Source organism: Mustela erminea, chromosome X, assembly GCF_009829155.1.
Source record: "Mustela erminea isolate mMusErm1 chromosome X, mMusErm1.Pri, whole genome shotgun sequence".
Classification (NCBI taxonomy): Eukaryota; Metazoa; Chordata; class Mammalia; order Carnivora; family Mustelidae; genus Mustela; species Mustela erminea.
Window position 1 is genome coordinate 88980489 of NC_045635.1, and position 14492 is coordinate 88994980.

General features: G+C 39.4%; 1 protein-coding gene across 4 annotated transcripts in view; it reads right to left on the minus strand.

Moving 5' to 3' along the window:
* The window catches only part of MORC4 (MORC family CW-type zinc finger 4), a 51809-nt gene that overhangs the window by 19167 nt on the left and 18150 nt on the right, over positions 1–14492 (minus strand). For all 4 annotated transcript variants that reach the window (XM_032330636.1, XM_032330639.1, XM_032330637.1 and 1 more), the window contains 3 exons: positions 12965–13084; positions 11457–11557; positions 1461–1559 (listed from right to left, as the gene is read on the minus strand). In XM_032330636.1, the coding sequence (XP_032186527.1) occupies positions 1461–1559; positions 11457–11557; positions 12965–13084 (320 nt within the window). The remainder of the gene's footprint in view (positions 1–1460; positions 1560–11456; positions 11558–12964; positions 13085–14492) is intronic.

Sequence of the window (14492 nt, forward strand, 5' to 3'; positions counted from 1 at the left end):
CACAGCCACTGTTTTTGCAAAAAGCACTTCTAGCAGGAGTGGTGGGCAGAGGAAAGGTCCTATTAGCTTTGGTTTTACATGGAGGTGCACAGAAGAGCTGCTTGCAGAAGCACGTCAATATTACTGCCTTGGAGGCAAGCATTAGAGACAGCAACTCCTTGCCTCAGGTTATATCAAACCATGGTAGATCCTTCCACCCAGGCAGACAGGAGAGGCATTTAGTTCGTGCTTGCAATAAATGGGTAGTTAAAGGGGTTAGACCATATTTCCCTCACTGCATCCTTCCAGAAGAGTGTCATGGCTAAAAACTTTGTATCTACCACTTTCTACTTGTTTCATTTTGAGCAAGCTATTTAAGCTCTCAGTGTACCAGTGTCTGCATTAGTAAACAGGTAAAAGTATGATTCTGTCTCCCTTATAGGGTTGTTGTAATGACCAAATAAATGAAACTACATATAAAGAACTTAGACCAGGGCCTGGCATATAAGTACTCAATAAATAATAGTAATTATTACAATTCTGCCTCCAGAAAGGTTGTATAACACATACACACACACTCCAGCAATATATGAACATCTGCTTCATTGCATTAATCACCACTTATGTGAAAGGCAAAAAAAAAAAAAGGCAACTTGTCTAGGTTGGCATTTCTTTGAAAACCACAGAGGTAGGACATGAGCAGAGATCTTCAGAATAAGACAGTGATTTACACAATGTTGCCTTCAGAAGGAAATTCTGTATCATTCATTTAAACCCCCCCCCCACAGGTGACAATCCCCAAAATGAACTTCTAACACTCTAATCTTTGTCAAGATGGTGGTGTAACTGATTATGTATGTGTTGTTGCACATTCTATCCTCTGTTTTTTGCTCCCATGCTGGCTCACTGAGGCATGTCATCCTGATCCACAGTTCTGTAACTCCCTATCTTTGATTCAATAAATTCTACCTTTTTCTGGTATGCTGGGTTCTTTACTTCTACCCTCAAATTCCTTGGTACAGGCCCAACAATGTTCCCTAAGATTAAAGAGAAAGGAAGTTTGCTAACACTTCTGAACACGTACTATATGCCAGGTACTATGCTAAAAATGTTATGCTACCTAATTTCATATTCTCAGGGAGGTGAAGTGTGACTGACTTACCCAAACTCACCAAACCATTAAGAACTAGATCCAGATTTTCAACCCACAAGTGTCTCATTTAAATGGCTTCATCTTCCACTATATCACACTGCCTGTAGGATAAACTCACAGTCCTAAACTCTTCACATTAATGAGCCAAACCACACATGTGTTCAACCAGAATGAAGAGGTCTAGAGAATGATGGAATTAGTACCTGTGATTTCCTATTATTAGTTCATTAAAGTTGCATATGTGAAAAGCACCATCTTACCCTTGTCCCTTCCACTCGCTCTATCGACATCACCCCTAATACTTTTTATATTCGTATTTACTACTTACGATATTGGCCTGGTGATGGCTGAGGTCTCAAAATTCTCTTGGGATGTCTTTTCCTTCCAATAAGAATTGAGCTTCTGGGCAAGGGCATTTATTGTCAAGCTGAAAGAAAAAGCAAGTAGAAGCACATCAATGCTGAGGATCTGTCAAACAATTTCATGATCTTTGAGATGCTCCCATTTAAGAGAAGCTGACAATGTAGACTATTTAGTCTAAGTCTGAACAACTATACTTCCAGAAACTAGGATGGGAATCCACGGCCTTTGCAAATTACATGTATAAAATGACAGTCATCATGTTGAGTGGTCACGTTGGTTGCAAAGGTAAAATGGCCACAAGTCCTAAAAAGTACTGTGTTCTCCAGATATTCAGGGTTTTGAGAATCATGAGGTGGGAGAGCTGACATTATTGACAATGATGGAAGACTAAATTGCAGAGCGAGGACAGAGCCATACTGATAAGTTGATGGGGAGCTGCTCCGATGGTCCGATAACTCCAGGTAAACAATTTAGGACCCAGTTGAAAGTTAGAGGATCACATATCAAATACTGCACCCTACTTATTACAAATCAATCCAATCCTAACTTAGAAATGTGTATATAGCTCTTCACTCAAATGTTGATCACAGAAGTTAGGGCACCAATGGACAACAAAGCCCCCTTCAACCCTCCACTGCGCATTTGTTAGTGGAGGCTGGACGCCAGCTCTCGCTCTGGCTCTTTCTCCTTTATCCCTCCTCCCCAATGAACAACAGTAAACCTAGGGTCAAACGATGTTATGTGTATAAGTCAAAACCTGAATTTTACTTTTAAAAACTGCCAATTTCAAATGGCTGCTCTATATTTAATTCTATAACCTAGTGTTACACCTAACTGTAGAGCTGTACACACCTGAAATACTACAAATCTAGTATTTTTTTAAAAAAATCTCTGGACTCCATGCATCATTCCCAAAGGTATTATAGACCTCTTCTCTCCTTAAGAGGTATTCTTCCTTACTTCCACCTTACTAATATTAAGTTAGATTCTTTTTTTAAATTTTTTTTTAAAGATTTTATTTATTTATTTGACAGAGAGAGATCACAGTAGACAGAGAGGCAGGCAGAGAGAGAGAGAGGGAAGCAGGCTCCCTGCTGAGCAGAGAGCCCGATGCGGGACTCGATCCCAGGACCCTGAGATCAAGACCTGAGCCGAAGGCAGCGGCTTAACCCACTGAGCCACCCAGGCGCCCTTAAGTTAGATTCTGACTACACAGAGAAGAGTAATCATTTGTGAGCTCCCCTATAAACACTTACTCCCCTCCAAGCTACTAAAAACTCACACTTCTCTGTCTGTATCTTTCCTTCAAGTCACAGATGAAGAATTATTCCTTGTTTTCTCTTACAATGCTATTTTAAAACTATTTTTTAAAAGATTTTATTTATTTGTCAGAGAGAGAGAGAGAGAATGCATGCATGCATAAGCAGAAGGAGCAGGAGGCAGAGGTAGAAGCAGCAGAGGGAGAAGCAGGCTCCCCACTGAACAGTGAGCCTGACGCGGGTCTCGGTCGCAGGATCCAGGGATCATGACCTGATCTGAAGGCAGACTCTTAACTGACTGAGCCACCCAGGTGCCTCTTAAAACTATTTTTAAAAGGAGATTAGATGGGATTCTGGAAAGATGATGGAGTAGGAAGCACCAGGAATCTATCCCCCCACCTAGACAGCCACTGCACTAGCAGAACTGCCTGAACTATTTGGAACTAGATCTAGAGTCTACTGATGGCTTGCAACTTTTGGGAGAAGCCTTGAATGGTACATGGGCAAATTTCAGCTCTCAGAACAGGAATAGCTACCATCTCCCATCCACAGACCCATGGCAGGCAGCTGTGCACACATTTTAGGAGCAACCTGCAGGATCCGGATAGGCAAAAACAGACTGCCCTCCAAATATGGACTCTGATAGCTATTTGCTGCTCCTGATCACAGATCATGTAATCCCATGGTTGCCACAAAGAGAACAGCTATAAAATGTACACAAAAAGAAATGAGGAATAAATTTTCACTACAAAAAAAATAAACTGAATACAAAATAAGACAGTAATACAGGAAATGAAGGACAAAAAGAAAATCTTCTAAGCCATACAGAAAACAGAGCAAAATGCAAGAAGTCCTTCCTTATCCCTAAGTGCTTTAAATGTAAATGGTTAAACTCTCCAATCAAAAACAGAGAGTGGTGGAATGGGTCAAAAAACAAACACAAAAAAAGACATGATGTCAATATATGCTGCCCACAGGAGATGAACTTCAGATTAAAAAAGACACAAATAGATTGAAAGTGAAAGGATGTTCCGTGTAAATACTAATCAAAAGAGAAAATGGTGGCTATACTAATGTCCAACGAAACAGACTATAAGTCACAAAGGGCTAGAATGTGGAAAACAACCCAAGTGTCTGCCAATGGATGAATGGATAAACAAAATGTATTGTGCGTGTGCATGTTTGTATACGTATAGATATACACACAGACACACATACAGACACTAGGCCATTATACGTCCTTAAAAAGAGGAAATTCTGACACATGCTACAACAGGCATGAAGCTTGAGGACATTATGTTAAAGGAAGCCAGTCTCAAAAAGACAAATTACTATATGATTTCACTTAGATGAGGTAGAGTAGTCAAGATCATAGAGACAGAAAGGAGAACGGGGGCTGCTTGGGGCTGAGGGAAGTGGAATGGGACTTATTGTTTAATAGGCACAGAGTTTCCATTTTACAAGATGACAACAGTTCTGGGGCTGGATGGTGGTGATGGTTGTAAAACAGTGTGAATGTTCTTTTTTTTAAAATTTTATTTATTTATTTGATAGACAGAGATCACAAGTAGGCAGAGAAGCAGGTAGAGAGGGAGAGGAGGAAGCAGGCTCCCTGCTGAGCAGAGATCCTGATGTGGGGCTTGATCCCAGGACCCTGAGATCATGACCTGAGCCGAAGACAGAGGCTTAGCCACTGAGCCACCCAGGTGCCCCACAGTGTGAATGTTCTTAATGCCACTTAACAATACACTTAAAAATGGTTAGGATGGTAAATTTTATGGTACATGTATTTTGCCACAATTAAAAAAAAAAACTGGAGGAAAAAAGGGAAAAGATTATGTGACTGCCAGGGACTGGGGTGACTGCTAATGGACAAGAGGTCACTTTTTGGGATGGTAGAAATGTTCTGGAGTTCAATGGTGGTGATGACTGCACAGGTTATGAATATACTAAAACCACTATAGTGTTCACTTTATAATGGTGACATTTATAGTATGCGAATTATACCTTTACCAAAAAGAAAAATAAAAGTCTGTTCTCATGTATTCAGGTAAAATTTACACAGAGTAAAAATAATCTTGTTAAGTGTGTAGTTCTAACAGTTTTGACAAACGTATACAGTCACGTAACTGCCATCTCAACCAAGATACTGTTACCATGTATTCTAAAATCCCTTTTCTTCTCAAAAAACCCTGGCTTGACTCTACGGTTCTATTCATCTCCATCCTTTTACTTCTCCAATCCTAGTACATGTGGCCTACACCCACTACTCCCTCTTCATTCTCCTGTCTTAACCCGCTATGGTCTAGTTTCCACCATCGTCACTCCACAAGACTGTTCCTTTTCCCAAAGTAGAGTCATTACTCTATCAATGATCCTGCCAATGTCTCAGTGTACTCAATTTGAGTCCTTGCAATGATCTTGGACTCTTCCCTCTCCTTTATATGTCTTACCTAGTACGTCACCAAAATCACTTGAACTTTTCTTCACATCTGTCCTATACTTTTCTTCACAGCTACTCTTATTTCAGACATTCATCTCAGACCTATGTTACTCCAAGAGCCTTTAATCCTTCCTTCAATCCATCCTGGGCCCTGTTTCCTGATTTATCCGCTGACGTAATTCATGTAAAGCACCTTAAAAACCATAAAGCAGTATATAGTTATAACATAGTATATCCTTAAGATAGAAGGGTTTCAAGTCACTCCACCATTCAAGAATACACAATGGAGTCTCACTGTCTACGGTATCAACTACTCTACCCAACAGTCCTGTAAGACAGAAGTTCTCAAACCTTCTCAGTTAGTGGCACCCTTTGTGTCTCAAGTTTTTCACGGCATCCTCAGGTCAAAAGCAATACGTACCAGTTCCAGTTACTAAACAGTTAAGTCCAAACAATTTAATATCGATTTGAGAAAATAATACATATAAATTGAAAAGGAAATTTTTATTTCATTCTTTTTTTTTAAGATTTTATTTATTTACTTGAGAGAGAGACAGTGAGAGAGAGCATGAATGAGGAGAAGGTCAGAGAGAGAAGCAGACTCCCCATGGAGCTGGGAGTCCGATGCGGGACTCGATCCCGGGACTCCAGGATCATGACCTGAGCCAAAGGCAGTCGTCCAACCAACTGAGCCACCCAGGCGTCCCTTTATTTCATTCTTAAACAGCCACAATTACTACTGGGATGGATATGTGTGCATGCCTGTTGGGCAGTGTACCACTGCTCAAACCTTGGAATGAAACTACACGGCTTCCCTCACTTTTTCTTCAATGTTGACTTTCCTGTATTACTTTTTATCACAACAACCACTAAACACCCAGACTTGCAAAGATATGATATAATCAAAAGGAATGCAACAGATTTTGTTATCTGGCAATGGGGTGGTGCTGTAACAAATACCCACAAATGTGGAAGCAGCTTTAGATCTGAGCGGCAGGCAGAGGCTGGAAGAATTTGAGGACCCAGACCGAAATGGCCGAGACTATATAACCTAGATTCTAGATTGAGCAGATGGTTAGTAGAAATATGGATGTTAAACAGCCAGCCCCCTGGTGAGGGCTCAGAAGGAAGGAGGGGTATGGTGGAGAAAATGCAAATTTCCTCAGAATACCTTCATCACTGGGAACCGACCGTTAGCAGAATCACGGATGATAAGATAGGTGCTGCTGCTGAAGGCCCAGGAGGAAATGAGGAACGTGCTACTGAGAAATTTGAGGGAACGTGATCCTTGTTACATCGCAGCAGAGAGCTCAGCAGATCTGTGTCCAACAGTTCTGTGGAAAGCAGAACTTGTAAATGATGACACTGGACATTTAGCTGAGGAGATTTCCAAGCAAAGTGTTGGAAGTGTGGCCTAGTGTCTTCTTGCTGCTTACATAAAAAGGTGGGGAGAAAACAAATATATTGAGAGAGAACTATTGGACAAAAAGGAACCAGGACTTCATGATTTTGGAAATCCTCAGCCTATCCAGACTGAAGAAGATGCTAAAATTGAGACATTCACTGTCAGGAAAGCGTGCTCTAGAGAAAAAGCCAAGGCTGTGTCTAGAAAACCTTTTGCTAATATCTCGGATCAAAAGGTCAGTGTATTCAGTCACACAAAAAGCTCTTTGAAAAGCTTAAAAATGTGACTCAGATCTTCACAGCCATCTCAGCAGAAGCCCAGAATAGAAATAGGATTATCTAGGAAAGACCCGTCAAGAGCTTCTAGTCTGAACGAATATCCACGACATACGTGGGAGACCCACAAGGGAATTGAGGTTGGCATACTAGCACTCACACTGCCTCACTGGACTGAAGGGATGGAGAGAGTATAACACTGAAAGAAGGCTGGTGGACCTCCAAAACTCTAGAGTCAGGAAACAGGCTGATGAGGCTCCTGAGCTGCACAGACATGCTCCCTTTCCTGAAAAAGTTAAGAGGACTCTGAGGGTGCAGCCATGAGCCCAGAGGGTAGAGCATGAGGTCTGCAGGATGAAGCTGCAAGCCCTAGATTTGTCGCAGGACTTGAAATTCAATGGAATTAGTTTGGCTGGACTTTGAAGTGGCTTGAGATCTGTGGCTCCGTTTTCCTTCCATTTTCCTCCGTTTGAACTGGAATATCTGTAACTGGTATCCTATGCCTGTATCACCATTATATTTTAGAGGGAAATACAAAAACAAATAAAGGACACAGCTGCAGAGGGAGAGGAATTTTGCCCCAGGATGCATCAGACCCACATCTGATTTAGATGATGAGATTTGGGGATTGTGAGCTGCTGACATTAAGATGAGGGTTTAGACTTGAGTCGCTGTAACAGTTGAGAGTTTGGGGATGTTGGGATGGGGCAAATATATTCTGCAGGTGAGGTATAAGTGGATCTTTGAAGGCCAGGGAGCAGGCTGTGGTAAGTGGAATGATGGTCCTCCAAAGACGCCTATGTCCTAGTCCCTGGAACCTGTGACTGTATCAGGTTACCTGGCAAAGGGGAATTAAGGATGCAGATGGAATTAAGGTTACTTACTTACCAGTTGACCTTAAAAGAGGGAGATTATCCTGAACTACCCAGTGTAATCACAAGGGGCCTTAAAAGGAGAAGAGTGAAGGGGAAGAGTCAGAAGCAGAGGAGCAGATGTGATGACAGATAGAAGCAAGTCATCGGAGAGATGTGATGTGAGAGGGACTCCACCCACCACTGATGGCTCTGAAGATGCAGGAAGAGGGCCACGTACAGGCCAAGGAATGCCAGCCCTCTCGAAGTTGGAAACGGCAAGGGAATGGATTCTCCCCTTGAGTCCCCAGGAAGGAATGTTAGTCCTGCTAACACCTTAAGTTTAGCCTAGTGAGATTTGCATTGGACTTCTAAACTACAGAACTCGAAGACAATAAATGAGCATTGTCTTAAGCAGCGAAGTGAGTAGTGATTTGTTCTAGCAGAAAGAGGAAACAACTTCTAGGATTTATAGGCAGAAGTCAAGTATCACTGTAGTTCCCTCAAAAATTTCAAATATCCTATGAATCCTCTGTGACTTCTTTAAGTGCAGCTTGACACGCTGTTTGGGAACGGTGGCTCTAGGACAGGGCTCAGCATACAGCCTATAGGCCAAATTCAGGCCATTGCCTGCTTTTGTAAAAAAAACAAAAACAAAAACAAAACACTGTACTGGACACAGTTCATTCCTTTACTTCTTGTCTAGCGCTGCTTTTATAGGACAGCAGAACTGAGCAGTTGTGACAGAGACCATATGGCCCGCAAACCCTCAATACTTATTTCCTGGCCCTTCACAGGAAAAGGATGTCAACTCCTGCTCCAGGAAGACGGCTCTACTCTATCTAGTAGACTCTATTTTCCTTCCCTCTAGCTGTCTCCTCTTAGCCCCACTCCCTATACTCTCAGCATTCTAAGTTCCTGTCATTACTTTAGATCATGCTATAGCCCCATCCTGGAATTCCCTGCCTCCTGTTTCTAAGTCCTATATCCTTTCAGACAAATCTCAAATCACACCTTCCACCTAAAACCTTCCCTATCTGCTCTATCAGGGCATTTTTTTCCCATACCATTTTAGGTTTTGGCTGATGACCCGGCCATTTTATTGCTCTCCAAATTGTTTCATGTATGTGACAATTCATTTTTTTTAATTTTTATTTTTTAAATTTCTTTTCAGTGTTCCAGGATTTATTGTTTATGCACTTTTTAAAATTTTTATTTTTTTAATTTCTTTTCAGTGTTCCAGAATTTCTTGTTTATGCACCACACCCAGTGCTTCATGCAATTCGTGCCCTTCACAATACCCACCACCAGGCTCACCCAACCTCCCATCCCCAATTCATCATTATAAATTGACTGTAAGCTCCTCAAAGACAGCAACAATGTCTTGAATTTCTCTGGAAAATTCCACAAAGCCCAGCCACTGTGCTATGCACCGGGGAGGTGCTCAGTGGTGTTCATTTATTTCTTAAGCTGAAATTCATTCTAAAAATGTTGTCAGTTTGAGCCCTGGTAGTTGCAACTGAAATCTGATATCCACAACTATTAAGAGTGATATTACAGTTGATTTATTTGTAGACATTCCAGCACTGTGATGGCTGGTATCTCTTTTAGCATTTGCAGGTTTTTTTATTTATAATTATTCTTTAGTATTTTCACAGAGCTAGTCTCTATTCAAATATCCTCAAATGTCATGCATTTGCAGTTTTAATATCTATAATACTCTTAGGATGAATTTCTGATAGCAGACAGCTTCCTCTAATCCCCTTCTCAAAGTCCCCTAATTTTTTTTTTTTTTTTTAAGGAGGAAGTAGGCTTCCGTTGAGCAGAGAGCCTAATGCGGGGCTCGATCCCAAGACCCTGAGATCATGACCTGAGCCGAAGACAGAGGCTCAAACCACTGAGCCACCCAGGTGCCCCCCTTTTTTTTAAATTTTTTTTAACTAAACATCTTTTCTTTTACATAAAATACAGTAAAAAAGAATCATGATGCCAGAACTGGAATAAAAGTAATGCAAATTTATTATCCTCAAAAGACTGTATATAGCATAGTATACTAGTTTCCTGTTTTTAATAAAATGTGTAGCAGATATTAAGCTACTTGAGGCAAAAATCCTAGATGTTTATAGCCAAATAAACCTACTGTCTATAGACTACCTCTGTTTGAATCCCCTGCAACCACCTCAAGCTCATCATGCTAAAATGAAACATCACAAGCCAAGGTTTAATATCTCTAAAATTTCAAAAGTAGATGGGGGTGTGTGACAGAGAGGATATAAAAGAATGTTAAGTGATGTTTAGTATCTAATATTTGGATGTCACAAATCTTAACTATTTGGTTAATCAATAGAAATTCACTGTTCCTTTCACTCAAGAGAAATAGAATGACTTAGCTCTGAGACTTGTCAAACTGATGTCATTTCTAAACTTTCACCCTCAAGAGTCAAGTTCTACTCAAAGATCTCTGTTCTGGACCAGACTCACATTCAAAAGGCCATTTTACTTAAATGGAGGGCAGGTAGTTACCATACCCACTGAGTAGCCCTAGAGATCAAGAACCAATTGCCCTGAATTAATTTAGGGTTGCCATCCAAACAGCTGTCTCTTTTTCAAGCACCAAACCTAAAATTCCTATGGTTTCTGACAAACTGAGGCAGAAGAGTTAACTAATTTTGTTACATTTTTTTTGTGTGTGTATATGCCAAAAGAGATTTGGGGAAATACTTTCCCCCCACTCTAAAATTTGCTACTGAGGCTTCAAGGAGAGCAGCACCAAATGTCCTCATACCTTCTCTCTCCTTATTCCCAGAACACCACTTGCCCCTTCATGCCTATTCTTCCTGGTCCTTAGAATGTCCCTGCCCTATTTGTCCACCTAGCCAATTCCAATTTCTCCCTCAAGTTTAAGCTCAAATAGGATCTGCTTCGTGATGAGTGACTCCTTTAGGTGTATTTAAAGGCTCTTCCCATTTTGCATGTATCCTCCATTGAAGCAATTATGTTATAGGTATGTGAGTTTCTTATTTGCATATATCTCATCCCATTTGTTCACAGACATCAAGGATTCTTACCTTTCATTCTTCTGTCCCTAGTACCTAGCACATTGGAGATATCTCATACTTGATGAAAAAGGAATGAATGACCCATCCCTCCTGAAAAGTTTTACAACAAACTATTTTATCCTGGCTTTATTGATTCCTTTTTTTGTCTTCTAAAAATATCCTTGCTGCTTCAGCCTCAACATCAAGTTCCTTTCTGATTCTTTTCTCGTCTCACCTATGAAATCTAGATGCGTCTATGAAAACACACATCTTTCCCGCTGCTTTCCTCTCAATCTGTTCACTGGCTTCAAGAAACTCTTTGGAACAAATTTCAAACTGCGGCTTTTTTCCCCCAACATATTCGATACCTGCAGATCCTTTCATCCCTTTTCATTAAGATCAATCCCAACTCTTTGTTTCACTACAAGTATTTTAGGAAATGACTCCCATATTCTCTCTGTACTTTTTAAAGGTAAGGTTTATCTCTAGTGGGCTCTCTCTATCAGGTATCAGTAAGTTTTAATTGAAAAGTCAAATCATTTTATCTCTAATCTTGGAAGAGAGATTTGAAGGAGTTCTCAGTTAACTCATATTGCTGGCTTTTAGAGATGATTTTAGAGGTTTCAGAGAATAGAAGAGAATTTTATCTGAAGAAACTATCAGAAACATGTCAGGCTGGGAGTGACTCACCGGTACTCTTTGGTGTACTCAAAGTCTTGTTTGTTGTAGGCGGGTTTTAAGAAATTGCACTCGATGACTCCAATTACTCCCACACCTTCTCCATGAGTTGGCTTCGAAAAAAATATTAATTTCAACACTTACATTACTGTTGATGGTCTGGAGACATTTCCTTTTGATTTTAGGCAGTAATAGAAAGGTTACATAACATTCAAAGGCAAGGAAAGTACAGCAACATCTAGAGAAATACTCAGAATGTACTTCAACAAACTGCAAGTATTAGACTGAACTGGCACCTTCGACCAATTCTAAGGCAAAGATTTTCAAACTATGATCCATAGAATCTCTAGGATTTTCCAGGGATTAATTGCCATCTCTACTTAATACACACTACTTCTACCTTCATCCGTTTTATATTATGGGATGGCCATAAGATTTCTTTGAACAAAGAATGACAATGCTAAAAAACAGAACAAAACAAAACAAAACAAAACAAAATCAAGGCCACGTACTACTGTTCTAGGGAATGGAAACCAAACCACGTGAAAAACGATTTTAAGGATGTTGCGGGAACATCACGCTCTATTAAAAGAAGTAATTTTTATATACATAGGTTACCGAACAGTTACTAAAGGGAGTCTGACTTGCAGTGGTTTTTAATGGGAAGCTGATACAAGAGATTTTTGGATTTACAAAGTCAGGGTGTAATTAGACTGGCATACAAATATGAGTTGCACATATAAAGATGATAGAACAAGGAAAAGCAGCACAGGCTGTAAACTAGCTGTCCTGAGTCGTCTTTAACTTTGTCCTACTGTGTAATACAAAGTGTTTTATCATTCTTCATGCTTTAGAAATCTTACCTGTAAAACAGGAATGAATAGGATACTTGTGGATATTACTACTTTAAATTGCCAATAAAACATTAAAGATGATGATATTTATACAGTTCAGTTTTTAAAGTATTTTCACATACTTTATCCCATTTAAGTCTCTCAACCCTGTAAGCTGTAGTATAGGCAAAGCAGGAACAATTATTACTGTTTTTTCTATTTTACAGGGAAGGAAAGGGATCCTCAGAGAAATTAAACAATGAAGTGAAAGTTACACAGCTTCTACATGGAAAAGTCAGAACTCGAAACCTGGTCATTAACAACTAAATTTTATGCTTCTTCTATGCTTTACAGTCTCCCAATAATTAGAAAGAGCTACCTTAAACACTAATAAACTGATACACACTGCAAAGTTGCTGGTGTTCTAATACTATCTCTTCTCTATGGCTACCTAGAAAACGCACTGAGTAAAGCTCCTGGATTGATCAACATCTGTGAAGAATGAGAAGTAGAAACAGCTTTTCAACAAAACACAGCTCACTAGTAACACAGAGTTCCAGGATCAGATTTAACAACTATCATTAAGATGGGAGTAAAAGCCATTCATGAGTCTATTCCGTTTGCAAATTTTAAATCCTCTTCCTCCTCTTTTCAGCCTTTTATGGCAAAGAAACATTAACTACTCACCTTCACCTGGCATCCCACCTTCTCAAAAGACTTTATGAGTCGGTTGTTATGATACATCATCATTCCAAACTGGTTATTATTCTTGCAAGAGAACCCAAAAGTTATTTTCACCTGCTTATTCTGAGAAGAAAATCATTAAGGAGACAAATGCCAGGGGATTTAACAGAGAACTTTTTGTACTATGCTATAACAAAAACCATCCAATACCATGGGACAGAAATTGGTATGACCTTTCTAGGGGACATTAAAAAATATGTAGAGTAGTTTTAAAAATATTCTTAATCTGTGACCAAGTAATTCTCTTTCCAGGAATTTATCCTAAAGAAACAGTCAGGAAAGCCCATAAAGGTTAATGAGTTAGAGATTTATCAATTAGTTATGACAGAAAAACAAATAATTCAAATGTCTGACAATGAGGGAATGACTAAAAAAATATTGGTATAGTCAGATGGTCTATTATCTATCTCTTAAAATTGTGTCCTTGAAAAATATTTGGGACCATTAGGAAATGTTCAGAACATAACAATGATCATTATCTAAAAATATGTATATATAAATACATGCATAGAAAAGAGTGTAGGAAAATACATCAAAATACCATCAGTGGTTTGAAATTCATTAACAATCACAAAACATTCCTTAACCTTTGCTAAGTTGCTCAGTTTGCTGTTGCATAAGACAAGAGTCATAACTAGTACAACACAAATCCACACAATTCCAGTTGATGCTTGAACAGCATGGGTTTGAACTGCACAGATCTACCTGCGCATGGATGTTTTTCAATAAATACATCAGAAAAGTTTTTAGAGATTTGTGACAACTTTTAAAGACTCACAAACAAACTGTGTAGCCCAGAAGTACCAAATAAAATAATAAAAAGTTATTATTCTAAGAATGCAGTATTTAGTATCATACAAAATGTATGTCAACTGTCTATGGTATCAGTTAAGGACTCCAACCACCGGTAGGCTATCAGTAGTTAAGATTTTGGGGAGTCAAAAGTTATACCAGATTTCGACTGTGTAGGGGGTAGGTGCCCTAACCACCCCTGCCCCCGCACTGTTCAAGAATCAACTGTATAAGCAATAAGGTAAGCCCTGCTAATCATACAAAACACAATGAAAGCAAAAGCACCAAGAACAAAAATCAGTTTTAGAGTTAAAAGGACAATGAATCGTCCTGTTGCAATATGTCTCATGAGAAGAAGTGAACAAGCTTGGATAGATGAAATAGAGCGAATTATGATATGTAAAAAATGAATATAATGTGTTTTTAGCAAGTCCTATTTGATTTAAAAAGCAAGGTAAGAGAGGGAGAAAGACAAAGGGGGAGACAGAAACTGAAATTTTCATTAAAACAAATATAAAGAAATCTTCACATCCAAATGAGTTAAAAATTATTTGTTACTGACTCAAAAAATGATCTCCATTGTCCCCTCTACATAATAAGCTATTTGCATCAAATCCATGTAACAAATGTGTCAGGTATGATACAAAGGCATCATACAAGTGGATACATAACAAAGTAA